This window comes from Daktulosphaira vitifoliae, unplaced genomic scaffold (assembly GCF_025091365.1).
Source record: "Daktulosphaira vitifoliae isolate Bord-2020 unplaced genomic scaffold, ASM2509136v1 Scaffold_2, whole genome shotgun sequence".
NCBI lineage: Eukaryota > Metazoa > Arthropoda > Insecta > Hemiptera > Phylloxeridae > Daktulosphaira > Daktulosphaira vitifoliae.
The window spans coordinates 17763919-17790759 of NW_026099573.1; the positions used below are offsets into that span (position 1 = coordinate 17763919).

The window sequence follows — 26841 nt, forward strand, 5'->3', positions numbered from 1 at the left end:
TTTTTTTTTCTAAATACATTATAAGTACATCTTTCATTTGACATACTTTTTATTAAAATTGGACAATTTCCCCTTATATAGGGGGCGTTCAAAACTTAAAATATTGTAAAAAACATAGATCTTTTTCAACTGAACTTTTGAAAATGTTCCGGAAATACTGCGTCCTTTAAACATATATCAAATCAAAGGTTATGTTATATACTATCAAATGAAAAAAAAAAATTTGTCCCGACATCTTATCTTCTATGTGCAAATGGCTGTCGAAAATTTAAAAAAAAATGTAATGTTTGCGATAAAAATTACATTTTATCGGGATGTTTTTTGTACTTAAAACTGCCATAACTTTTTCAAAAATGAACAAATAAAAATAATATTTTTTTGTATTGAAACCTTAGATATTTCCCTTTCATTTGATATAATTTTTTTTGAAAATCTAACACTTATTCTGCTTCACTGGGAGGATTTAAAATAGTAACTTTTTTACAAAAATAACTTTTTCAACTTAATTTTTGAAAATGTTCCGGAAATACTACTTCCTTTAAACAATATATCAAATTAAAGCTTATTTTATGTACTATAAAATGAAAAAAAAAAATTTGTCCCGACACTTTTTTTTCTACATTTAAACGGCTGCCGTAGTTAAAAAAACACTATTTTTGTGTTAAAATTTTCGATTTTCGATTTTAAATTTTCAACTTAAAAATGCTATAACTTTTTGAAAAATGTATATATCAGCACAAATTTTTTTTTTCTAAATACATTATAAGTACATCTTTCATTTGACATACTTTTTATTAAAATTGGACAATTTCCCCTTATATAGGGGGCGTTCAAAACTTAAAATATTGTAAAAAACATAGATCTTTTTCAACTGAACTTTTGAAAATGTTCCGGAAATACTGCGTCCTTTAAACATATATCAAATCAAAGGTTATGTTATATACTATCAAATGAAAAAAAAAAATTTGTCCCGACATCTTATCTTCTATGTGCAAATGGCTGTCGAAAATTTAAAAAAAAATGTAATGTTTGCGATAAAAATTACATTTTATCGGGATGTTTTTTGTACTTAAAACTGCCATAACTTTTTCAAAAATGAACAAATAAAAATAATATTTTTTTGTATTGAAACCTTAGATATTTCCCTTTCATTTGATATAATTTTTTTTGAAAATCTAACACTTATTCTGCTCACTGGGAGGATTTAAAATAGTAACTTTTTTACAAAAAATAACTTTTTCAACTTAATTTTTGAAAATGTTCCGGAAATACTGCGTCCTTTAAACATATATAAAATTAAAGCTTATTTTATGTACTACAAAATGAAAAAAAAAAATTTGTCCCGACGATCTATCTTCTATACGCAAATGGCTACCATATTGAAAAATATACTATTTTTGTATGATAATTATGGGTTTTGTATTTTATTTTAATAGAAGTTGATGTTGCTTTTGCAATTATCCATCAATTTTTTAAAATTAAACACTATCTACAGATTTGCATCGAAGCGTTTCTTATGATAGTGATTTTAATCACTGTCAGATTAAATCTATACTGGACCCTACTATGCAATGTCTCCACTATGCCGCGACCCCACTGTGCTACCGTTTTTTTATTTTTATGTTATATTTTAATCAGTATTAATTTTTCTTTTTTTTTTAATCAATGTGTATAGTAAAACCAAGAATCGATAGAGAAGGAATGAAAAATATTACAATTAAGGCTGGCAGAAACCAAAAATGGGTAGTTGATGTATCTGGTGAACCAGCACCTACGCTAACATGGAAACTAAAAGATCAAACAGTTATAAACAATGAAAGAATAAAAATCGAAAACATCGACTATCAAACTACTTTAACTATAACAGGAGCTATTCGTAAAGATACTGGTGTATATACATTAATAGCTGAAAATGCATCAGGGAAGGATGAAGCAACTCTCGAGTTTACTGTATTGAGTAAACCAAGTTCACCACAAGGACCATTAGAAGTAACGGATATTACCAAAAAGAGCTGTAAAGTGAAATGGAAGAAGCCTGAAGATGACGGTGGAAGTCCAATCACTGAATATGAAGTCGAGAAAATGGATGTCAATACCGGTAAATGGGTACGCGTTGGTAAAGTACCCGCAAAAGATAGCATTAAAGAACCAGAATTCGAAGTAACTAATTTAGAAGCTGGAAAAGAATATAAATTTAGAGTTACAGCTGTAAACAAAGAAGGAGATTCAGAGCCTTTAACTACAACTAAATCAATAATTGCTAAAAACCCATACGGTAATTAACAAAAAAATTTCGAATAATATAGCTATAAATAATAATTATTATGATTTAGATGAACCATCCAAACCAGGAACACCTGAAATAGTTGATTATGATAATCAAAGCGTGACACTCAAATGGACTGCTCCAGAAAAAGACGGCGGTGCTCCCATTGAAAAATATATAATTGAAAAAAAAGACAGGTAAAATTTTTCAGACTTCAATAATATATATCATAAATATTAATAAAATAAAACATATGCAATTATACATTTGTTTCAAAATACTGAATTATATTCATAGTATTTTTCTAAATAAGGTAAATTATAAAAAATAAGTAACTAAAAGTTTTTTTTCCGGAATATCAAAATAAAAAACTATCCTATTTCATTATAAAAAAACATTAACAGCTCCTTTAGTACTTGCTTCTATACATAGTTTTTAAGGAAAATTACTCTTTTTAAAAAGGTTTAAACAGAATTGGGAGCCTGCTATAGAAGTATCAGCTACAGATCTAACAGCTAAAGTACCAGATTTAAAAGAAAAATCAGAACTGCAATTCCGAATTATAGCCGTTAACAAAGCAGGGCCATCGCCTGCATCAGAACCAACAAAACTTCACATTGTTAAACACAAGTCATGTTAGTGCTAAATTATAAATAAAATGATAAAAAATTTATTGTTTAAAATTTTATTCGTTTTATAGTAAAACCAAGAATTGATCGTACAAATTTGAAAAATGTTGTGGTAAGAGGCGGAAAGACGGTCAAGTATGACGTTAATATTAAGGGTGAACCAGCTCCTACTGTCAGATGGGAACTTATAAACAAAGAGGTATATTTACATATCTTTATTTCTTTACCGTCGCAATAAATAATAATAATTATTATGAATATTTTTAATTATGTTCGATGTCCTCTCTAAAAGCTATTACTTGTGCCAGTGAAATAAATTTTTGTAAAATACTAAATCGATAGAGGGAGTTTTACATCTTTAATAATTGGACAATTTTTTCTTACCATCGGTTATTTTCTCCGCCTATTTTAATAATTGATGCAATATTGTTCGATTTTATTAAAAATAAATAATGATAGAATTGCTATTATCAGAAAAGAAACTATTATATCCTTTCCATTAGACATGGGTATGTAAAAAATTCAAAGAACCTATTAAATAATATTATATAAAAATTACAAGTAGTTATGTTATAATTTAATTTTTGTTAAATATAATTATTATCTTTTGTCTAAATTTAAATTTTTTTATTTGAATTAGTAGTAATAACATTTTTGAATGGTATATGTGTAGTTAAAATATTTTTTTAATTCTTCTTTTTCCTCGCCTTAATCCCGACTACTTGGAGTCGGCCACCCTTATCCTAAAGTTCACTTGACACGATCTCCCACAACATCTACGCTCACATCAGCTGTCCTCATATAGCATTCAATTACATTCCTCCATCTCTTTGTTGGTCTTCTTCTACCTCTTCTTGATTCAACATTCATTTCTATAACAGTTCTTACAGCTTCCAATTATTCTCTCCTCATAACATAACCAAACCATCTAAATCTATTTTCTCTTATCTTATCCACGATTGACGCAACACCTATACTCCCTCTTATATGTTCTTTCCTTATCCTATCTTCTCTAGTCACTAAAAATAATTTTTAATTAAAAATAATTAATCCTTTTTTACTAAATAATTATTTACCTTTTGGTAATTTTTATTTCAGACGGAACAAGTTATAAGGGCTGTGAGTAAAATATAATAAAAATCTTGTTAGCTATGTAGATTTTGAATTAATTTAGTAGAAACAGTTTCGTTTTGTTTTTAATTAAGTTTTATTTAAGAACATTAGTTTTAAAATAGTTATTTGTAAGATTAAAAATAAAAAATATTAATAGAAATATCTAATACATGAACTTGAAGTAAGTCTTAAAGTAACAAATTATAGAATTGTACATGTATTATCCTGAGAAATATACATGGATATATTTGTTTTAGATAGAATAATTCATTTATTACCAAAGAATTATTCTTTTGTGTTTGGTAATGTAGTAGTATTAGAAATTATTATATTAGTAGATATCCTTATAACTGTGTGTATAGATCATTTTTAGAAAAAAATAGTTGATATTTTAAAAAAACTATATCAAATTTGTTTTAATGAACTATAAGAGTGTATTAATTATAAGATAAGCTTAATTATGTTCGAATTATTCTTTGTGTAGAAAGTTGGATAGTTGGTATTTTTTTTTGGTTGTTATTATTTTCATGTTTGAAATTTGTGCAAAAATCAACTAATATAATGAAAAACGGCCAAATTCATTATACTTCTTTATTTGATATTAGGTTATATCCGAAGCAAACGTACTAATAGAAAATGTACCATACAACACAAAAATCACTTTGTCAGATACAACACGAAAAGACTCGGGTGTTTATAAAATTATTGCTGAAAACGATTTTGGAAAAGATGAAGCTACTGTTGAAGTTACTGTTCTTTGTATGTAAAAGACATTTCTTTTATGATTGTAAGATTACTTTTTTTTTTCTTCTATAGGTCCACCAACAAGACCTGAAGGTCCACTCAAAGTAAAAGATGTTACAGCTAGTAGTGCTAAGGTCAAATGGGAAAAACCTAAAGATGATGGTGGTAAACCAGTTACAGCATATGTTGTTGAAAAAATGGACGCACAAACAGGACGTTGGGTACCTGTTGGACGAGTTCAAGAACCTGAGATGGATGTTAAAGGTTTACAAGAAGGTCATGAATACTCATTCAGAGTGAAAGCAATGAATGAGGAAGGTGAATCTGAACCTTTGGAAACAGAAAGCACGATAATTGCTAAAAATCCTTATGGTAACATAAAATAAATAAAAATCTCTTGAAACCCAATTGTTAATTTTTACACCATATAGAAATTCCCGGCAAGCCTGGAACACCTAAAATCACAGACTGGGATGTAGATCGAGTTGATTTAACATGGACGGAACCAAAACACGATGGAGGAGCTCCTATAACTGGCTATGTTATTGAAAAAAGAGATAAATTGTCTACTGTATGGGATGAAGTTTTAACTACAAAAGTATGACAAAAGAATTTCAATTTAACAACATTTTAAGACTAATTAATAATTATTTTTTAGACACCAATATGTCAAGGTACTGTAAAAAATCTTAAAGAAGGAAATCAGTATCAATTCCGAGTACGAGCACTAAATAAGGCCGGACCATCAGAACCCAGTGATGCTACTAAATCACATATAGCTAAAGCTAAAAATTGTAAGTTGGCAACATAATAAATTTAACATTTATTGATACGATTTAATTTATTTTACAATATCATAATTTTAAAATATTTTAAAATTTTCTTTAAATTTCTTAACTATGTTTTTTTAGTAAAACCTCTTATAAACCGAGATAAAATGCAAAAGGTCATAGTAAGAGCTGGTCAAATCGTTAAATTTGACGTTGATGTACGAGGGGAACCACCTCCAACTATGACTTGGTCGTTTGAAAATAAAACTTTAGTATCAGGACGTTTAGTAAAAATTGATAACGAAGATTATAATACAAAGTTGGTTTTATCTGACAACAGCAGAAAAAATTCTGGAATTTATACCTTACGAGCAGAAAATGCCTCTGGAGTCGACGAAGCTACAGTTGATGTTGTTATTTTAGGTATGTAATTTTTAAACCTTCCAATGTTATGGTGTTAATTTAGATTTTACTACAGTGGGGTATATTTTTGACTGGTCTATCTTTATAAAGACAATCATCCACATCCCTTTTACTCCACATACTTTTAGCGTTATGTACAATATGCCAATGTAGATTTTTTTATTTTTTAATAATTTTAGCAGTTATAATTACTATTTTGTTGATCGGAATTTCCTAATTATTAAAAACTTTTATAATAATATATGATACGATAAAGTGTAAAAATAAATGAGGTACTCGGTACAAATGTATAAAGCAGTTAAATAGCGCGGAACCTTTTATTATATCAACAACAATATAATTAATCAACTAATGCCGTAGAAGTATCAAATAATATAATATACAAAACTCAATGTTCGCAGTTAACGTTACGGTATTAGAGGTGATAACTTCACAAGTGCTCCTCATGGAACGATGTTAAGCAAACCGTGTGTTAAGGTGATTCACTTATCACAAACTATTTAAGTAATCGAAAAATAAAAATAATATTGAGAATTTTTTTATTGGTTTCGTTTAGTTCAATTTATTATTCTTCAATTTATCACTCATAATGAATTTTTTATGTTCATACCTTATAAGAATGTGAACTTTATTTTTAAAATAGAAACATACATAATTAATAACTAATTAAATAGAAAATTATGTAATTAAGAAAAACTGGTCGATAACAACTTTTGACCTCTATTTCAGAAGTTATTAATAGTTAAAAGTTATTTAATTACTGGTAGTGAAGATTGGGTACTGCTATTTATATAACAAGACATTTCCTGGATGTAATATTCCTACCGCCTAGGTATAAACATATATACTCTGCCCCACTGTTTTTAGGTCGTCAATTCAATTATCACCGGCCCACTGTGCTCTGACATAGTAGCCCAGTGGACCAGTTCGTCTCTGGCTGCAAATAAAAAAAATATGTAATAATAAAGTCCAATAATTATTAATTATATTATTTATCAGATAAACCGTCATCGCCCGAAGGACCTCTTGAGGTAACTGACGTGCAAAAAGATAGTTGTAAGCTTCATTGGAAAAAACCTAAAGATGATGGTGGTTTACCTATAACTGGATATCTGGTTGAAAAAATGGATACAACAACTGGTAAATGGGTACCAGCTGGTTTTGTAGATCCATCAAATACTGACCATCAAATAACTGGTCTTGAGCCAAATAAGAAGTATAACTTCCGCGTTAAAGCATTAAATGAAGAAGGAGAATCAGAACCTTTGGACACAAATGCTTCAATTCTCGCTAAAAATCCATATGGTAAGCAAAATTATTAGTGACACAAATTATTCAGCAAATCGTATTATACATTCATCCATACAATATTTTGATATTTTTTTTATTTTTTTTTTCTTGAATTATATGACCAATGTAACAAAAATATTGTTTATTTGTTATGTAAAATAAAGATCCGAGCACCAGACATCAAATCATTACTTTTTTCCCGAATTTGTGTATGCTATATGTAAACTAAATCACTTTATTTAAGATCAAAAAAAAAAATAAGACTTTTATTATTTTGTTCAAAGATGCTCCATCAGCTCCAGGATTACCTGAAATTACTGACTACAACGAAAATTCTGTAGACCTTAAATGGGATGCACCATTTAGAGACGGGGGAGCTCCAATAACAGGTTGAAATTTTTTCTATCTTTCATATAAAATCATTTATTTTCATAAATTCCAAATTTATATTAATTATTAATTTTAAAAATTACTTAGGATACATTATTGAAATGAAAGGCAAATTTGATCCTTCGTTCGTAAAGGCAGCTGAAATAATAGGAAATGTATGCAAAGGTAAAGTTCCAAAATTAGAACCAGGTCACCAGTATCAATTTAGAGTAAGAGCTGTAAATAAAGCGGGACCAGGTGAACCAAGTGAAGAAACATTGCCACATATTGCAAAAGCTAAATTTTGTAAGATTTAATTTAGGTTATGAAAAAATTATCTATTATATATTACAATTTTTTTTTTTTAAAGTGAAACCAAGGATTGATAGAACCAATTTGCAAAATATTGTTATGAAAGTCGGGCACACTAAATTGATTGACGTAAACGTAAGTGGAGAACCTGTTCCAGTTGTTACATGGACACTTAAAAATAACGTAAGTAAAATACAAGTTATACAATTATATATCTATCTATAGATTTATGTATCTAAATAATTACTATTTACTTATTTACTTTACTTATATATATATATATATCATTTATTAGATTTTATCAACTGGAAATTCGTTGGAAATAACTAATATTGACTACAATACAAAACTAATGATTGGCAAAGCAAAACGTGAACATAGTGGGGTTTATACGATAACAGCTAAAAATTCTGTTGGAGAAGATACAGCAACAATCGATATAACCATCTTAGGTAGTTTTTTATCTTGTTAATAATTTACTATTTTTTTTTTTTCAAAATTTAATGTAAATATTAATAAAGGTAAGCCAACAAAACCTGGTGGCCCTCTGGAAGTATCAGATATAACAAAGAGTGGTTGTAAACTTAAATGGAAGAAACCAGAAGATGATGGTGGTACACCAATAGAATATTATGAAATAGAAAAGCTTGATCCACTTACTGGACAATGGATACCTTGTGGAAAATCTAGCGAACCTGAAGCCAATATTACTGGTCTACAAGAAGGCAAACAATACAAGTTCCGAGTAAGAGCAGTGAATAAGGAAGGAGAATCTGATGATTTAGAAGCTGACAAATTCATTATTGCCAAGAATCCATTTGGTAAAATAAAGTTTAAATATTTTAATACTTGTTTTCTCATAAAAAAATAATTTATACTTGTAGACGAACCAACTAAGCCTGGTAAACCAGTTCCCACCAACTGGGACAAGACGTTCATTGATCTCGAATGGTCTCCACCAGAATCTGATGGTGGAGCACCTATTGAAAAATATATTGTCGAAATGAGAGATAAGGATGAAAGAAACTGGGTACCAGTTTTAACAGTACCCAATAAGTTAGTAGCGTTTATTCTTTTAAAGTTAAACATTTTTACATTTTTATTAATTTACTTAAAATACGTAAATATATTTATATCTTAAACAGAACTGCTGGCCGAGTTACCGACGTAGTTGAAGGTCATGAATATGAATTCAGAGTAATAGCTGCTAATAAAGTCGGACCTAGCCCTCCAAGCGATGTTTCAAAACCAGTTATTGCTAAACCTCGGTTTTGTGAGTTTTTATACAGTTACAAAAAATTATATAACTTAAATATAATATACACTTGTAAATTTATTTTCAGTGGCGCCAAAAATTGACCGAAAAAATTTGGACAAGAAAGAAATTCGCAGAGGAAAATTCTTAAAATTCGATGCGGATGTTCAAGGAGAGCCTGCACCAACAATAAGTTGGATGTTCAATGGACAACCAATTTTATTTAATGACAGGTAATTTTTTTAATTATATAATTATTGATTTTATTTTATAAATACAGCAATGATATAAAATGTACTAATAGGCTAACAATTGAAAATGAAGATAACAAAACTACATTTACTCTACAAAAAGCTAAACGATCTGATTCTGGAATTTATACGATAACGGCCAAAAATGATTCTGGTACAGACAAAGCAGAAGTTGAAATCATTGTACTTAGTAAGTTTTGTTGTAAATTATTAATGTTCAACATTTCTTCTAATGGTTCATTTATTTGTAAAGCTGCACCAAGTAAACCTAAAGGACCACTCAAGGTATCTGAAGTTACTGCTACTGGTTGTGAACTTAAATGGCAGAAACCTGATGACGACGGCGGTATTCCTATTGATCATTACGTAGTTGAACGGATGGACACAGAAATGGGTAGATGGGTCCCAGTATGTGTTTCTAAACTACCAGAAGCCGAAGTTACAGGTTTACATGAAAACAAAGAGTATTTATTCCGTGTAAAAGCTGTAAATGCGGAAGGAGAATCCGAGCCTTTAGAAACAGATTTTGGAATTGTAGCCAAAAATCCTTACAGTACGTGTTGGTGTAATTCAAATGAATTAACTTCAAATACTTATGATCATAAATTATCTTATAGACGAACCTGATCGACCAGGAAAACCGTATGCTAAAGACTGGAACAAAAATAGTGTACATTTGAAGTGGACGCCACCAGCAAATGAAAATGGTGCTCCTGTTACATCATACATAATCGAAAAGAAAGATCAATATAGGTATTCACATCTTTTTCATTGCGTAAAAATTGTAATTCATGAAATTATATGATCGTTACATTTATACGTAACGAATACTTCAAAATTAAATATTTATTATTTTGTCTGCATAAATACATCGTGTTATGTTTTCAATTTATTAGTTCTAAATGGCAAAAAGCAACGGAGTTAATTGGAAATAAATGTGAAGGACGTGTGCCTGATTTGGCTGAAAACATGAAGTATACATTCCGCGTTATTGCTGTTAACAAAGGTGGTATGAGTAAGCCAAGTGACCCTAGTGACCCTGTTACTACCAAAGACAGAAATGGTAAGATTAAGTACCTACAATATTTTACTCTAAAATAATTTAACCAAAATTCTATTGTAGATAATTTAACTACAAGTTTGTCGAGTAAACAATAAAATCTATAAAATAGTTGTTATATTACTTGAAAAATTAAATGCAGAGTAATGTTTTAAAATATATTATGATAATTTAATTTAAGATTTTCTAGAAAATAAGAATTACCCAAAACAACATTAAAGAGTTATATAATATTTTGTTTAGAAAAATTGAGTTTTACAAATGGTTAAGTGACTTAAGTCAATTTAAAAAATAAAAATTATAGGAAGAGTGTGACGAATTTAAATTGTTAAAAGATTATGAATTATAAAATAATTATACTATCTCTCATTAAAATAAAAATAAGTTAAGGGTGGTTAGGGTGATAAGGGTGATTCCATGAAAATTAACATGAACCGTGAGCATTTGGGTCTTAGATTTTTTTTGAAAATTTGATAGTATATTAAGAAAAGATCACTAACACCAAAAAAATAATTTTGTAAATAACTTATTTTGATCTAGTCATTGCGAAATATGTAAAGTTATATGCATTAACACTACAACTTTGCGGTTCCATAACTTAGCGATTAAAAATCTTATAATTATGGAACATACACACTTTAATTTAATTTTAAGAGTATTTTTTTCAAAATAAAAAAAAAATTTAATTACCATAAAAAAAATTATATATTTAAATTTTACATATTTTTTGAATTTTGAAAAAAAGTTACTTACATTTAAAAATTAAAATTTTTTTTAGTTATTTAAGTTATTCATTTTTTATTGATTAAACATTTAAAAAATAATGTAATCTTTGTTTACATAAAACAGCAATGACTTCGGTTTTTTCCAAAATCTATGAACTTATATTCGTATAACTTCGTTGTTCATGAATACATTTTTTTTTAATTTTTATAGGAGCTTGTTTGTCTGAGATTTGATAAAAATTTGATGATTCATATTTTCTTTTGTTGAAAGTTACAGAGGCTTAAATCTGACAAATTTCGTTGTTCCTAAAACTTTTTACTAACTGTATTTTTATAGATGTTCAATGTACATTTCCCCCTTATGAGTCAACAGTATTATGGTTAACAGAATAAAAATCATATTACTGTCTATTACTATAACATAAAATGACAATAAAAATTTTTCATTCATTCATACCAGATGAAATTGACTGTAGTCTCTCTCTATGACTAAAGTCAAATAACTGTTCAATTATCCTTAAACAAAAATTAGCCTTTTTATAATTAAATAAATATAAAATTCATAAAATATTTAGATGTTTAATTTTATTTAAGCTATTATAATTAAAATAAATATATGTATATTTAATTAATTAATTAATTAGTTAATTAATAATAACTTATTATTTTAGTTCCACCAGTTATTGACAGAAGTACACTAAAGAATTTGACTTTAAGAGCTGGACAACATGTTAAAATTGATGTCAAAATTAGCGGAGAACCTCCTCCAACTAAAGTTTGGTATCACAATAAAGCACGCCTTGACAGCAAAAATAACTTTAATGTTGAATATGAAGATTACCGAACAAAAATTTCAGTATCTATTGTGGATAGATCACATACTGGCGCGTATATTATAAAAGCCGAAAATGACTCTGGTAAAGATGAAGCATCATTCGACATCACAGTTTTAGGTATACTCCAGTCAATATTGATATGTAAACAAATAACTAAGTTAAACACTCAAATTTTATACTTCTAAATCATTGTAATAATAGATAAACCAGGAAAACCAGAAGGACCATTAAAAATATCAGATGTACACAAAGAAGGCTGCACCTTAAAATGGAATCCTCCCGAAGACGATGGAGGCGTCCCACTCAGTCATTATGTTATAGAAAAGATGGATACCGACACTGGTAGGCTATAATTGTCTAATCGGTTTTTTCTTTTACATTATTAAATTTTATTTATTTATTTAAATGGTGTGATACCCAAAGGGAATAGACTACAGATAGAACTGAACAACTTAAATTATGCAGTAAATATAAATTAGAATAAACATAGTAATTGTAAGGGTGTAAATTAAAATTTAAATACTAGCCATAACGGATAACGAATCTGTCTCTTACATCATACAATAAAAAAATAATAAGAGATAAGGTCGCCAACCTATGGCGAGATAATATATTATCATAGGGTTTTAAAATTTAAATTTATATTCTTTAGAAATGATAGTAGAAAAAATTATATTGTTCAATTTATGTACAATAGTTAAGTAAGTTAAGCTATTAAAATAATTAAAATAATGCTAATAAATGACTAGGTGAAATTATAAAATTATTACACTAAAAACTTTTATAATATATAGAATGTCACAAATATCTTTGAGATCCCATCACTAGTCAAAAACAGGAGTGCCGCTAAAATAAGATAGTTCTACGCCTCAAGTAAGCGACAGGTTTTAAACAGTTAGACTTAGCTTGCAAGATGTCGGGACACCCCAAAATAGCATGCTCTATTTGACCACTAGGGTGAAATAAAAGAATAAATTTAATATAATTATCGTACTTGGCATAAAAAATTAAACTTCTAGAATTTTTTTTAAACGAATATGCGTTTTCCAAAAAATAAAATGAAAATAAATAATTAAAAATCAACAAAATCAGTTATAACGTATTTTAAGACTTTTACATATTTTTTACTGTATGTGGTGTTTTTGTGGGCTATTTATTGAGAAAACAACATTGAAGTTATTATTTTTGAAGATGAAGAAGAAAAACACTTATAAATAATATCTGCATTACTTTATTGTGTCCAATATTCTATATTCATTATTAAAATAAAAGTATAATAAGCACTTATGTTAGATATTATCGACTGCAAGGTATCAGCGTAAATGTTATCTTAATACTACCACGTGTAGTGATAAAAAATTACTCTACATTAGTGATGAAGATCGCAACAACTTATAAAAATATTCTCTCATAAGCACATATTACCAACTCCACTCAAAGAAAGACTCGTTTTGTAGCTTCGGTCAATACAATAAACATTATAAAAATTAGAGCAAAATTCAGAATCTAAAATTCAATTATTAAGTCACGTCTTAATTAGTATACTAATATATTATATACAATAATATATAACATTTTAAAGCGTCTAATCTTGTACGTAAGCTACGAAGATTTTGCTAATACTCTTAAAATTCATATTTATTTACAATTTTTTTCTTCACAATCTTTACAAGTTAATATATAACTATAAAAAAGCTATGGGCATCTATTTACTTTTTTTGCATAGTGAAAGAATAAAATTGTATTATTGAATAAACCAATTGTTGTCATCTGATGATCTTCACTGAAGCAGTAGCTGTCTTAAGTTCCTCGTGAAATTTCTTTGGCGCTCTTTATAATCTTGATTTATCCAAATATTTATGTAGCTAATTTTTATTTCAGTGCAAAAGAAACGTCTATGATTACTATGACTTTCATTACTTTATTATTTTAAAATACTATTGTCTATATAGGTCGTTGGGTACCGGCTGGTAGAAGTAAAGAACCTAATTTGACTGTATCAAACTTGGTTCCTGGTCAAGAGTACACATTCCGCGTGTGTGCCGTTAATTCTGAAGGCGAGTCTGAACCACTTATTGCTGATCATTCAATTATTGCTAAAAATCCGTTTGGTAAGATATGACAACAAACATTTTTGAGTCGTCATTATATGTTTTTATTAACTGTTAGATGAACCAAATGCACCTACTGCACCAAAAATTACTGATTGGGACAAAGACTTTGTTGATTTGGAATGGGAACCTCCTTTAAATGATGGAGGTGCTCCCATTTTAGGTTACGTCATTGAAAAACGAGAGAAAGGAACATCCCGTTGGATAAAATCTGGTGAAAATAAAGAACCAGTAACAAAAGGTAGAGCTGATGACTTAGAGGAAGGAGTGGAATATGAATTCAGAATTAGGGCGGTTAACAAAGCAGGACAAGGAGATCCAAGTCCACCAAGTGCATCTATCATAACCAAACCAAGAAAATGTAAGTTTGGATTTTTTTTTATAAACCAAATGAAAAATGTGATAATAATAATATTATAACAACAATTAAACTAATAATTATAGTGGCGCCTAAAATTGATCGAAAAAACTTAAAATCTCTAACTATTCGAGAAGGTGAACCGGTTTCTTTCGATGTTAAAGTTTCTGGGGAGCCAGCCCCAGATGTTACATGGTCATTTAACAATAAAAATATACGCAATAATAGCATTTATCAAATAGACAATGTACCTTATAATACAAAATTCTATCACTCTAATCCAATGCGAAACGATACTGGAGTATATAAAATCGTAGCCACAAATAAATACGGCGAAGACGAGGAAGAAATCGAAATTACAGTTCTTGGTAAGTACTTATAACGTAAACCTCTTTAATTTCTTTCACAATTAAACTTATTTTATATTATTTTCAGCCAAACCTAGTGCACCTGAAGGTCCAATAGAGGTATTAGATGTTAACAAAGACGGGTGCAAATTGAAATGGAAAAAACCAAAGGATGATGGGGGAGAACCATTAGAAGGATATTTAGTTGAAAAATTCGACCCTGAAAATGGAATTTGGTTGCCTGTTGGACGTACTAAAGATCCTGAGATGCAAGTTGCAGGCTTAATCCCTGGACATGAATATAAATTCCGTGTTAAGGCTCTTAATGGTCAAGGTGAATCGGAACCTCTTGAAACTACATCAACTATAGTTGCTAAAGACCCTTTCAGTAAGTGACATTATATATTGATATTTTATTTAAATGTATAATCTTTTTTATACTATTTTAGCAACTCCAGACACACCTAGTACTCCAGAAATAAATGACTGGAGTCAAAACCATGCTGATTTGGTATGGAAAAATCCAATAAGTGATGGTGGAACTCCTATAACTCATTATATAATCGAGAAAAAAGATAAATATAGGTAAGATATTTTGTGAGCAATGAAATATTTTTTTTTATTTAACACTCATTATATAACTTTTAGTCCGGTATGGGAAAAAGCCGGTGAAACTATGAGTGAAGAACCTAAAGGAACTGTAAATGGTTTAATCGAAGGGAACGAATACCAATTCCGTGTTATTGCTGTAAATAAAGCTGGTCAAAGTGAACCTAGTAAACCAACAGCCACCTTTATAGCAAAACCACGATATTGTTAGTAAAATTTTTTTTATAGAAATTTATTTAAGTACAAATATTTTTTTATTTTTTAGTGGCTCCACATATTGACCGACGTAATTTACATGATGTAAAATTATCTGCTGGTACGTCATTAAAACTAGACGCAGTTATCACAGGTGAACCACCTCCACATGTAGACTGGAGATGTGGTGCAATGCCCTTAAAGTAAGATCAATAATATTGAGTGTTCTAATCATTTTATTTAATAAAAATATAGTACACAAAATATTTTTTAAATAGATCTGAGCCACACGTTCATATTGAAATAGTAGATTATTACACTAAGTTAATAATACGACCAGTTAATCGAGGTAATAGTGGTCAGTATACTGTTACAGCCGTAAATAGTTCCGGAAAAGATACTGCCACTATTAATGTTATAGTTACTGATAAACCATCTCCACCCATAGGACCACTACAGGTACTAACCAGCAAATATTGATCTCATTATCTAAATGCCATTTCTTTATTTATACTACTTATATTTTTATTAAGATTTCTGATATAAACAAAGAAGGCTGTCAATTAAACTGGAAAAGACCTGAAGATGACGGCGGTACACCAATTGAATATTATTTAGTAGAAAAATTCGATGTACAGAAAGGCAGCTGGATTCCTTGTGGTCGAACAGCCGATACAGGTAAATTTGAATAATTGAATTTTGTATTTGAAGTAAAAATAAATAAACAAAAGCTTATGTTTTAAAATTATTCTCATAGCGCTTGCAGTAACTGGCTTAACGCCAGATAAGGAATATAAATTCCGCGTTACTGCTGTCAACGCTGAAGGTGAATCTGAACCATTGGTAACAAATAAATCAATCGTTGCTAAAAACCCTTTCGGTAACTAAAATACTTACATTGGAATATATATATATATATATAGTAATATATAATACATAATATTTTTTAGACGAACCTGGAAAACCAGGTAACTTAGAAGTGACGGACTGGGATAAGAATTTTGTCGATCTAAAATGGATACCACCAAAGGATGATGGTGGTTCGCCTATTACGGGTTACGTAGTGGAAATGAAAGATAAGTCAGGAACTTGGGAAAAAGCACTTACAGTGCCAATAGGACAAACAACATGTACTGTTCCTGGTTTGATGGAGGGCGAACCTTATCAATTCCAAGTTAGAGCAATAAATGCTGCTGGCCCTGGAGAAGCTAGTGAACCAACACAAACTATTATAACTAAACCACGCAATCTGGCACCACATATTGACCGCACAAACTTAAATGACATCAAAATTAAAGCAGGACAAACTATAAGTTTTGATATTAAAGTTAGTTTTTTTTTTTAAACATTAGTTCTAACAAATTTCCTATTAAAGTTTGTGACATAATACTTGAATTAATTGCTTTAGGTTACCGGTGAGCCTGTTCCAAAAACTAAATGGGTTAAAAACCATAGAGATATCCGAACAGGCGACGGTGTTAAACAGACACACGTAGATTACAATACTAAATTAATTATTCGCAATGCTACTCGAGAAGATTCTGGAACATACACATTAACAGCAGAAAATATAAATGGAAAAGATACAGCATATGCTGAAATTACTGTTTTAGGTATATAATTTTTTAATTTTATTAAATTATCATAATTATCTTATGCGTATACATACAAATATATTAAATATATGTATATTATATACAATGGCGCTGATTCTTATGTACATTATATGTGTACATTTATCAAATAAATGATATTTTGAAGATAAACACCCCCAATGAATGCGATTTACTCAAAATTGGAAATAAGTTCTACTGATTTCTACTGAAAATTGACAACTCATATAACTTATAATCTATATAACATATTATTATTTTTTTTTTAATCAATTTTTACAATATAGAACTATATTTAAAATATGTTTTAGGTTATTTTTCGTAATTACAAAAAATATTTTAAAAATTAATTTTTTTATTAAAATTTTTTTTAAGATCTGAAGATAGCCATTTTATAGATAAGTTTTTAAAAAAATGTTTATACCAAATACTTATATTTTTACTCAGTAGTTACGTTTATATAGCATTTTGAAATTTGTTAAATTATGATTTTTCTTACAATTTTCCTATGGTATCAAATGTTAGTCTATAATATGTAAAGTACGGAAGTAAACATTGTCTAATTATGTTATTTACTGGTAACAATACTCGATTTCTTTTACATGGATATTAATAACGTTTAACACGCTTTTTATAGAAATAATTATCTCTAATCTTTATTACATAAGTTAGAAACATTATCGTATGTTAACTACAAGTGTTCGATGGTTAGCCAAGTTAAAAGTGATAACAATTATTAATTTGTGTGTTTCTATTATTGATATCATATTATTATAGGATATTTCTTATTAGGAGATTTGATAATAAATGCACTTATTCACTATTATTCATATTTAAATTTATGAAACATAAACCTATTCATTCAATTAAAAACTCAACATGTTTTAGATAATATTTTTATCCTTTTTATTATTAAATTCAATTTTACTACCACTTGTTTTTTCATATTAATTACAAATGCTTATTTAAATTTTAATAATTTTCATGGAAAAGAAATCGTGTACTGTTACCAGTATATAACGTAATAAGTGTTAACTTCCGTCCTTTACATTATATGGATTATCATTTGATACCATAGGAAAATTGTAAGAAAAATCATAATTTAACAAAATTCAAGATGCTATATAAACGTAACTACTGAGTTAAAATATAATTATTTGGTATAAACATTTTTTTAAAACTTATCTATAAAATGGCTATCTTCAGATCTTAAAAAAAATTTTAATAAAAAAATTAATTTTTAAAATATTTTTTTTAATTTCGAAAAATAACATAAAACCTATTTAAAATATAGTTCTATATTGTAAAAATTGATTAAAAAAAAAAAGTATAAAATATTATGTTGATCATAAGTTATATGAGTTAGCTAGATCTGGGTCCACTCTGTATATATTAAACAGCATTGACCTGTGTTAAAGCTTTCAAAAGCATTTGTTTTAAATGGAAATTATATTATATAGAAAAATAAAGTGATAAAAAAATAAACAAATATTACTTAAAATTATTACTTTAAAGAAAAATGCATATATTTTTGTAGATTTTAGATGCATATAAATTCAGACCCTAATTATAACTAATGACAAATATTATAATCTATTAACTATTTTCAATTTACCATAAAAACAATTTTATCCATACATTTTATTAAAAATTTCCGATTGTCAAAGAAATTTCCATTTGAAAAATTTCTAACTTACAACATTAGTTGTAAAATATAAAAATTAAAACTTTAACTTCTTATTTAGATAAACCTAGTGCACCAGAAGGACCATTAAAGGTTTCAGACGTAACAGCTGAGGGCTGTAAACTTGCATGGAAACCACCTGAAGATAATGGTGGTCAACCAATTGAAAACTATATAATTGAAAAAATGGACGAAGCGACCGGTCGCTGGGTGCCTGTAGGCGAGACTGATGGTCCAGAAACCAATTTTAATGTAAAAGATTTAATACCAGGACATAAATATAAATTTAGAGTAAGGGCTGTAAATAAACAAGGAAAATCTGATCCATTAACAACTAACCAAAGTATTGAAGCTAAAAATCCATTTGGTAATTTACTAATTTAAATCTGAATAAATATCGATAATTTCTGACAAAATAAAATTTTAGATCCACCCGGTCGCCCATCCAATCCCATTGTTAAAGACTTTGACAGAGACTTTGTTGAACTTGAATGGGAAAAGCCTAAAACTGACGGTGGATCACCAATTACAGGCTATTTAATCGAGAAAAAAGACAAATTCAGGTATATTAATGTAGACAATTTAAAAATAAGGTCAATATAAATTAATATTTAGGTTATTAGTTTAAATATTTTAATAGATAAATAATATTAAACATTTTTAACAGTCCAAATTGGATCAAAGCTGTTGAAGTTGCTGGTGACAAAAATAGTGGAATCGTACCTGATTTAACTGAAGGAACCCAATATGAATTTCGTGTACGTGCAATTAATAAGGCTGGCTCAGGTGAACCTAGTGAACCTACATTGCCACATACAGCAAGACTTAAAAAATGTAATACAATAAAAAATTCTTTTCAAATATATTAAACGACGTAAACAAAGTTAACATTATTATTTTATACTAGTGGCACCACATATTGATCGAAATACTCTTGCGGATATAAAGGTTAAAGCTGGAAATATGTTCGAATTCGATGTTAAGGTAACTGGAGAACCTCCTCCAACTAAAGAATGGTCATTTAAAGGAAATGTTTTAATTAAAAATGAAAATATGAGTATTTATAATCAAGATTATTCGACAAAACTTAAAGTAATTGACGCTAAACGTTCAGATGATGGAATTTACTTCCTTGTTGCCAAAAATATGCATGGAATGGATAAAGCACAAGTCAAAGTCACTGTTATAGGTATAAAATTTAATATATGTATATATATATATATTTAATATACTAATTTCCAAAATAATTTTAGACGTACCGCAACCACCAGAAGGTCCATTACACCCTACCGATATTACCAAAAATTCATGTGTACTCAAATGGAATCCTCCTAAAGATGATGGTGGATCAGAAATCACACATTATACTGTTGAAAAGATGGATGCAGATACAGCAAGATGGGTTCCAATAGGAGAATCTACCGGAACATCGTTCAGGTAAAATTGTAATTATATTAAATTAACTAATAATGACAATGAATCTATAATCTTGTTTTAGAGCTGATCATTTAATTGAAGGACATAATTACAACTTCAGAGTAAGAGCCGTTAATAAAATAGGTGAATCATCGCCTCTTAATACGTTTGACAGTATTACTGCAAAAGATCCATATGGAAAACCTGAAAAACCAGGCGCCCCCGTCGCTACTGGTAAGATAATACATTTTTATAGCAGTTATTGAATAACTAGGTAATCTAATAATTGCATCCATTTTATTTAATTTAATTCAACAGATTGGGGAAAAAGTTTTGTGGATCTTGAATGGAAACCACCGAAAAAAGATGGTGGATCTGATATAACTTCTTACATAATTGAAAAACGAGAAAAATACGGGTACAGTCCATTTATTATTATTATTATTATTATTGATAACTAATATTACCTAATTAATAAAAACTACTTGAAAATTAAAAAGGTGTTGTTTATAAAACTAGAATATTTCACGTAATATTAAAGTTTTTATATTTTACTATAATTTCTTCTTCTTCTTCCTCGCCTTAATCCCAACTACTTGGAGTCGGCCACCCTTATCCTATACTTCCACTTGACACGATCTTCCTCATCGTCTACGTTCACATCAGCCGTCCTCGTATCGTATTCAATAGTATCCCTCGATCTCTTTTTTGGTCTTCATCTACCTTTTATCCCTTCAACATCCATTTCTACAACTGTTGTTACAGCTTCCGATTCTTCTCTCCTCATAACATGATCAAACCATCAAAGTCTATTTTCTCTCATCTTATCCACGATTAACGCTACACCTATACTTCCTCTTATATGCTCGTTCCTTATCCTATCTTCTCTAGTCAATTCACTCATCCATCTAAGCATTCTCATTTCTGCTACACTCATTTTCGTCTCTGCTTTCTTATCAACCACCCAACACTCTGAACCATACATCATAGCTGGCCTCACTACGGTTTTGTAGAATTTACCTTCCAGACTCATCGGAATTCTTTTATCGCATAAGACGCCAGACGCTTCTCTCCACTTCAACCACTCGCACTTAATCCTGTGACTTAGATCCTCGTCAATACCACCGCACTTTTGCACAACTGACCCTAAATACTTAGAGTTTTCCATCTCTCCTATCACGTCTTCGCCTATTATCACTAACCTCCTCATTTCTCCTACCTAGTGTTTTCCTTAACAAAAAGGAGAACACGAGTAAAGTTATTTTACAATAATTTAATTTTATAAATATAACATAGTGCTTAACAATATTTTAAAATGTAAAGTTATACATGAAATTTTTTTCAATGACTTACAGTCCATGGGAAAAATGTGCTACTGTAAATGGAAAGAAAACTAATGCTACAGTTCCCGATCTAACAGAAGGTCATGAATACGAATTTCGAGTGATAGCTGTTAACAAGGGTGGCCCTGGAGAACCAAGTGAACCATCAGATGTTATCACATGTAAACCAAAATTCAGTAAGTAAACTCAACATAAAATATAAAAAGTATATAATAAATCATATTTTATATTACTAGTGGAACCAGTTATCGACTCAACTTTCTTGCCTGATCTTATTGTTCGAGCTGGTAATAAAATAAATTACACTATACCAATCGAAGCATCTCCTAAACCATCTGTCAAATGGAGCATTAACGAAATTCAAGTTAAAAGTAGTCCCAGAGTGGACATTCAAATTTATAATGCACAAGTCATTTTTGAAATACCATTCTCACAGCGTAGTGATACTGGTCGTTATACCTTGACACTAGAAAATGATTTAGGAAAATGTTCAGCATCTGCAAACGTTACAGTACTAGGTAAAAACATAAATTAATTTAAATAAAAAAAATCAAATTTACATCTTAGTTAATTAATATACATAATTGAAGAAATCTAACTGACAACTCTAATAACTTTTTATCGGATTATTTCACTGTATTTTTTTTAAGAATTTTTGCATTTATAGACTACTTTTAAACATATTTTTAGAATCGATACGAAACTGAGAAGGTATTGGTTTTACCCTGATATATTTTTTTTTATATTGGGAAAGCCTCCTAAATTGTAGACATTTAGAAAAATATCTGAAAATTGCGCTATTTTGAAAAATGACATTTTCCACATTTTACTGTATTTTAAAACTAATACAACTTTTTTTAAAAAAAGATTGATTGAAACTTTTTAATAAGATATACTATTTAATACAAAGTTTCTTCTTATATAATTTGTATGAAAATCCAATGAAAGATCGAAGTACAAGTAGGTTTGAAAGAGACCCACGAATAAAAAAAATTTTTTTTTTTTTAAATGTTAAAAATCTGACAAATTTTAAACTATGTAATTAAAGCTTTTGATATATACTAAAATTCTATCTTATAATTCTTCTACATTGAAAAAATCGCTATCAAAATAAAAAAAAATCGCAAAAAAACTTTATTTTAATTAAGCAAATATTTTACCAACAATTTAATATTTGAATGAAATTTAAAAAAATAAATATTGTGAAATTACAAATATAAAAGTTATTGTGAAATATAACAAATTCAAATAGAAACTTTTTTATAATAGCAATTTTAGTCAATGTTAGATACCATTTATACTTGCTGAACTATGCCGTGTTACCATTATGTCATGACCCACTAAGTTAGTTTTTTTATTGTTTTTTTTAACAATAAAAAAAATGTATTTTATTTTTTTCTAAAGTCTTTTTTCGAAATTTTCCTACAAAAAATTTTAATGATGATTAACAAATTTAAAACGAGTAATTTTGAGTTTCAAACATAGAATACATTAGTAACATTGGTGGGTACAACTTGTACTCTTTTAATATTATTACCCAAACTCCACCCACGCTACTTATACTTTCTTTTTTATTAAAATGCTTGTACCTTAATGAGTACGAATATTGTTACTGGCCCATTCATTGTTTTTGTAAAAAAAACTATCTATTTTGGAATTTTGAATAAAAATAAAATTAAAAAAAATTGTTTTGTATAAAAGACATATAAAAAAAAGTACAGTAAGAATCCAGTAATCTGGAGTTGAAACATTTTTTAGATTAGTACTTATTGATTCCTGACAGTGATTAAAAAAAATCAATGACAAAAAATACTTCGATCCGTATTGCAAACATATTTAAAGAAACATTTTAAATATCTATTCAAAATTATATAGCTTTTGACTTTAAAAGTCTACTTATAGAGGTTAAGTCACCGGAACATATTTAATTTTTGAATCATATATTACAATAAACAAGTTTAATTTGAAATAATTTAGAATGATAAAAATATTATAAAATTGTTTAATTTTATCAAAAATTATATAATTTTGGCTTTATAACATGAGAAGCTCTGAACCATACTTTTACGTAGATACAAACTAAAAATATACAAATGTCCCTTAATCCTTTTTCCTTATTTTATTTAAACGAAATTTATCTCGGAATATATAAATTTTTAATGAAGACAACACTATAGCTATTTTCATAGCATGATAGAAGATTGTACGTAATACTTTAATAGTGATTTTACTAAATGAATTATTAATTTCATATCATCTTTAACAGTAACATTTTAAAATTTTGTTTGGTCTATTTATTCCCAAGCTTGGTGGGAATCGTTTAAACAACGCTATTTCAGAACCTAAAGATATACACGTTTTCAATTAATAAATTAATGGTAGTACGAACTAATAAATGTGACGATAATACGGAAAATAAAGAAGAATCCTATCTAATGACTACTACAAAATAACACAAGCCCAATTTCTTTTTCCTGTGTTTAAAGTTATGACAAATAAATCTTCTGATTGTGACATAAATAATTCTTCTTTAATCATTTGTGATTCAGTTCTTTAATTTGGATTTTTTGAATAAATCACCTTTCATTGTATAATTTTTCAAGTTAAAAAATACAATGCTAAATATCTTGTATGGGGATTTTTACTTTCTTCCAAAGTATTACAATTTTCATAACCTAAGATGAGCACTTTCATGTATGTTCACTACATGTAAATTGTAGAAAAAAACTAACAAAACTTGCTTAATAAAAGGTTATTTACTATCAGTAATTTAGCTTCATTCATTACCCAATAAACAATCATTATTCCTAATTTTTGAACTGGTTATTATATAAATTTACAAAAAATAACGGGTTTAAAAAAATTTATAAGTACAAAACTTATGGAAAATATCATTGTCTAAAATTAATGTTTTATGGTTTTTTTTCTATGGTCATTCATTAACAAATTAAATTTAAAAACTACCCTTATTGTCCAATTGTCAACATGGAGTAGGTACGGGTTAATCTTGTATGATTGGCGTGAACATTTTTTAATTCATTTTTACATGTATTTCCACAAATTTGGAGAGTGAAGCTGAAGAATTTCCAATGTCAAAAATAAGGAATACCCTAATGGACCCCTAAAACGTAGTTTTAACATAGTTCAAAACTATTAAAATTTATTTTAAAAAAAATTAATACAAAAATATTTGCTGTAAAAAAGTTATATAAGTTAGATTTGTTTCATTCTGTTTAATAATATATTAAGTTTTCTTTTATTGATTTTTACGGACCATTGATATCATCTGTGATCTATGCTAAGATGTTTCTTAACCATGTATTCTATGGGATCGATATTTAGTTTATCGCTAGAGAAAAGAAAGGCAACTGCAATCACTAAACTGATGTCTCGTTTTACAAATGTAGCAGCTCTTGACCTAGTCTCGAACAGTGCGCATCAGGCACTACCACGTTACCGACTTGACCACATTTGCCTTCTTAAAATACTAAAATCAAATTTGTTTAATTATAGATCGTCCTTCGCCACCAGTAGGTTCATTAGATGTTTCTAACGTGAGAAAAGATGGATGCCGTTTAACATGGAAACAACCAGTCGACGATGGTGGCGCTCCGATTTTACATTATGTGATTGAAAAAATGGATGTATCTAGAGGAACATGGTCGGATGCTGGAATGACCACATCGCTTTTCCACGATGTTATACGTTTAATTCATAAACGGGAATACTTGTTCAGAGTAAAAGCAGTTAATAATATCGGCGAATCAGATGTACTTGAGACTGATAAATCGACTATTGCTCGCAATGAATTTGGTATGTAATTAAAAAATATTATAACATTTGAAAATATGTGTTTATTTTCATGATTTTTTTCTAGATGAACCTGAAGCACCTGAAAAACCAATTATTACTGATTGGGATGAAAACTTTGTCGAGTTACAGTGGGAAAAACCCAAAAACGATGGTGGTAGTCCGGTTACTGATTACATTGTACAAAAAAAAGAAAAAGGTAGCCCATATTGGGTTAATGCTGTTACAGTTCTGGGAAGAGAAACAAAAGTAAGAATGATTTTTCAAACTTGCCTTACAATTCCTATTCTACAAGAGAATTCTCGTTTAATGTAATTAAATATTACTGTTATAGGCTACCGTACCTGATTTATTCAAAGGACAAGAATACGAATTTAGAGTTATAGCCAACAATAAAGCTGGATCTAGTCCTCCAAGTGATCCATCCGATCCAATTATCATTAAAAATAGACATTGTATGTGCATTTTTTTAATTACTCTAAAATAAAAGAAATATTGAGAATTTTTTTTAAATTTTAGTAAAACCAAAAATCAAGACTCCATTAAAAGATCTTTTTATTCGAGCTGGAACCGTACTACATGTTGACATTGATTTTATTGGTGAACCACCTCCAGAGGTAACATGGTCCCTAAACGGTTCGGAAATGAAACCAGATAACCGGACGACCATAACATCAATCGGTTACCATACAATAATGAATAGAGTAAATTCTAAACGTTCTGATTCTGGAGTTTACAATTTATTATTGAAGAATGATTCTGGAACAGATGAAGGCTCATTTAACGTCACAGTACTTGGTAAAATATAATTTTTAATTTCTAATAATTATTCAAAGCGATAATATTAATTCATACCACTTTTTACAAACCATTTATTAATAGATCGTCCCGGACCACCCGATGGACCATTAACATATGAAGATGTTACTGCTAATTCAGCTACATTATCTTGGAAGCCTCCTAAGGACAATGGAGGAAGTGAACTAACGTATGTTAATATAAAATATATTTCTGAATTATTTTTAATTTATAAATTACATTGAAGGGCATACGTAATCGAAAAGCGCGATCTAACTCATGGTGGTGGATGGGTACCAGCTGTTAACTATATTAATCCTGCTTTTACACATGCTACTGTACCGAGACTTATCGAAGGAACTCGATATGAATTTAGAGTCCGCGCAGAAAATTTACAAGGACTTTCTGAACCTTTGACTACTCTTGAGCCAATTATTGCTAAGAATCAATTTGGTTAGTACAGTTGACACAATAATATATGATAAACCCAAAAAAATATAACACCTATATAATT

At 28.7% G+C, this 26841-nt stretch overlaps 1 protein-coding gene across 24 annotated transcripts in view; it reads left to right on the forward strand.

The window, feature by feature from the left end:
- Positions 1-26841, forward strand: part of LOC126898537 (twitchin) — an 84728-nt gene that overhangs the window by 43053 nt on the left and 14834 nt on the right. For 16 of the 24 annotated variants that reach the window (XM_050672651.1, XM_050672653.1, XM_050672656.1 and 13 more), the window contains 52 exons: positions 1676-2275; positions 2334-2463; positions 2729-2901; positions 2967-3094; positions 3994-4014; positions 4614-4767; positions 4825-5124; positions 5184-5350; positions 5411-5546; positions 5664-5945; positions 6945-7250; positions 7520-7624; positions 7713-7910; positions 7975-8099; positions 8212-8368; positions 8438-8737; positions 8801-8972; positions 9062-9189; positions 9260-9404; positions 9476-9612; positions 9676-9975; positions 10040-10175; positions 10319-10485; positions 11879-12160; positions 12245-12385; positions 13996-14154; positions 14213-14515; positions 14599-14880; positions 14948-15247; positions 15309-15444; positions 15508-15674; positions 15734-15866; positions 15942-16122; positions 16197-16341; positions 16421-16543; positions 16614-16990; positions 17072-17276; positions 19022-19327; positions 19388-19523; positions 19628-19794; positions 19868-20149; positions 20214-20397; positions 20459-20610; positions 20695-20794; positions 21732-21895; positions 21956-22237; positions 25233-25532; positions 25597-25778; positions 25864-25984; positions 26049-26327; positions 26412-26517; positions 26575-26780. In XM_050672651.1, the coding sequence (XP_050528608.1) occupies positions 1676-2275; positions 2334-2463; positions 2729-2901; positions 2967-3094; positions 3994-4014; positions 4614-4767; positions 4825-5124; positions 5184-5350; positions 5411-5546; positions 5664-5945; positions 6945-7250; positions 7520-7624; positions 7713-7910; positions 7975-8099; positions 8212-8368; positions 8438-8737; positions 8801-8972; positions 9062-9189; positions 9260-9404; positions 9476-9612; positions 9676-9975; positions 10040-10175; positions 10319-10485; positions 11879-12160; positions 12245-12385; positions 13996-14154; positions 14213-14515; positions 14599-14880; positions 14948-15247; positions 15309-15444; positions 15508-15674; positions 15734-15866; positions 15942-16122; positions 16197-16341; positions 16421-16543; positions 16614-16990; positions 17072-17276; positions 19022-19327; positions 19388-19523; positions 19628-19794; positions 19868-20149; positions 20214-20397; positions 20459-20610; positions 20695-20794; positions 21732-21895; positions 21956-22237; positions 25233-25532; positions 25597-25778; positions 25864-25984; positions 26049-26327; positions 26412-26517; positions 26575-26780 (10368 nt within the window). The remainder of the gene's footprint in view (positions 1-1675; positions 2276-2333; positions 2464-2728; positions 2902-2966; positions 3095-3993; positions 4015-4613; positions 4768-4824; positions 5125-5183; positions 5351-5410; positions 5547-5663; positions 5946-6944; positions 7251-7519; positions 7625-7712; positions 7911-7974; positions 8100-8211; positions 8369-8437; positions 8738-8800; positions 8973-9061; positions 9190-9259; positions 9405-9475; positions 9613-9675; positions 9976-10039; positions 10176-10318; positions 10486-11878; positions 12161-12244; positions 12386-13995; positions 14155-14212; positions 14516-14598; positions 14881-14947; positions 15248-15308; positions 15445-15507; positions 15675-15733; positions 15867-15941; positions 16123-16196; positions 16342-16420; positions 16544-16613; positions 16991-17071; positions 17277-19021; positions 19328-19387; positions 19524-19627; positions 19795-19867; positions 20150-20213; positions 20398-20458; positions 20611-20694; positions 20795-21731; positions 21896-21955; positions 22238-25232; positions 25533-25596; positions 25779-25863; positions 25985-26048; positions 26328-26411; positions 26518-26574; positions 26781-26841) is intronic. The other 8 variants (XM_050672655.1, XM_050672658.1, XM_050672659.1 and 5 more) reach the window with 2 other exon arrangements.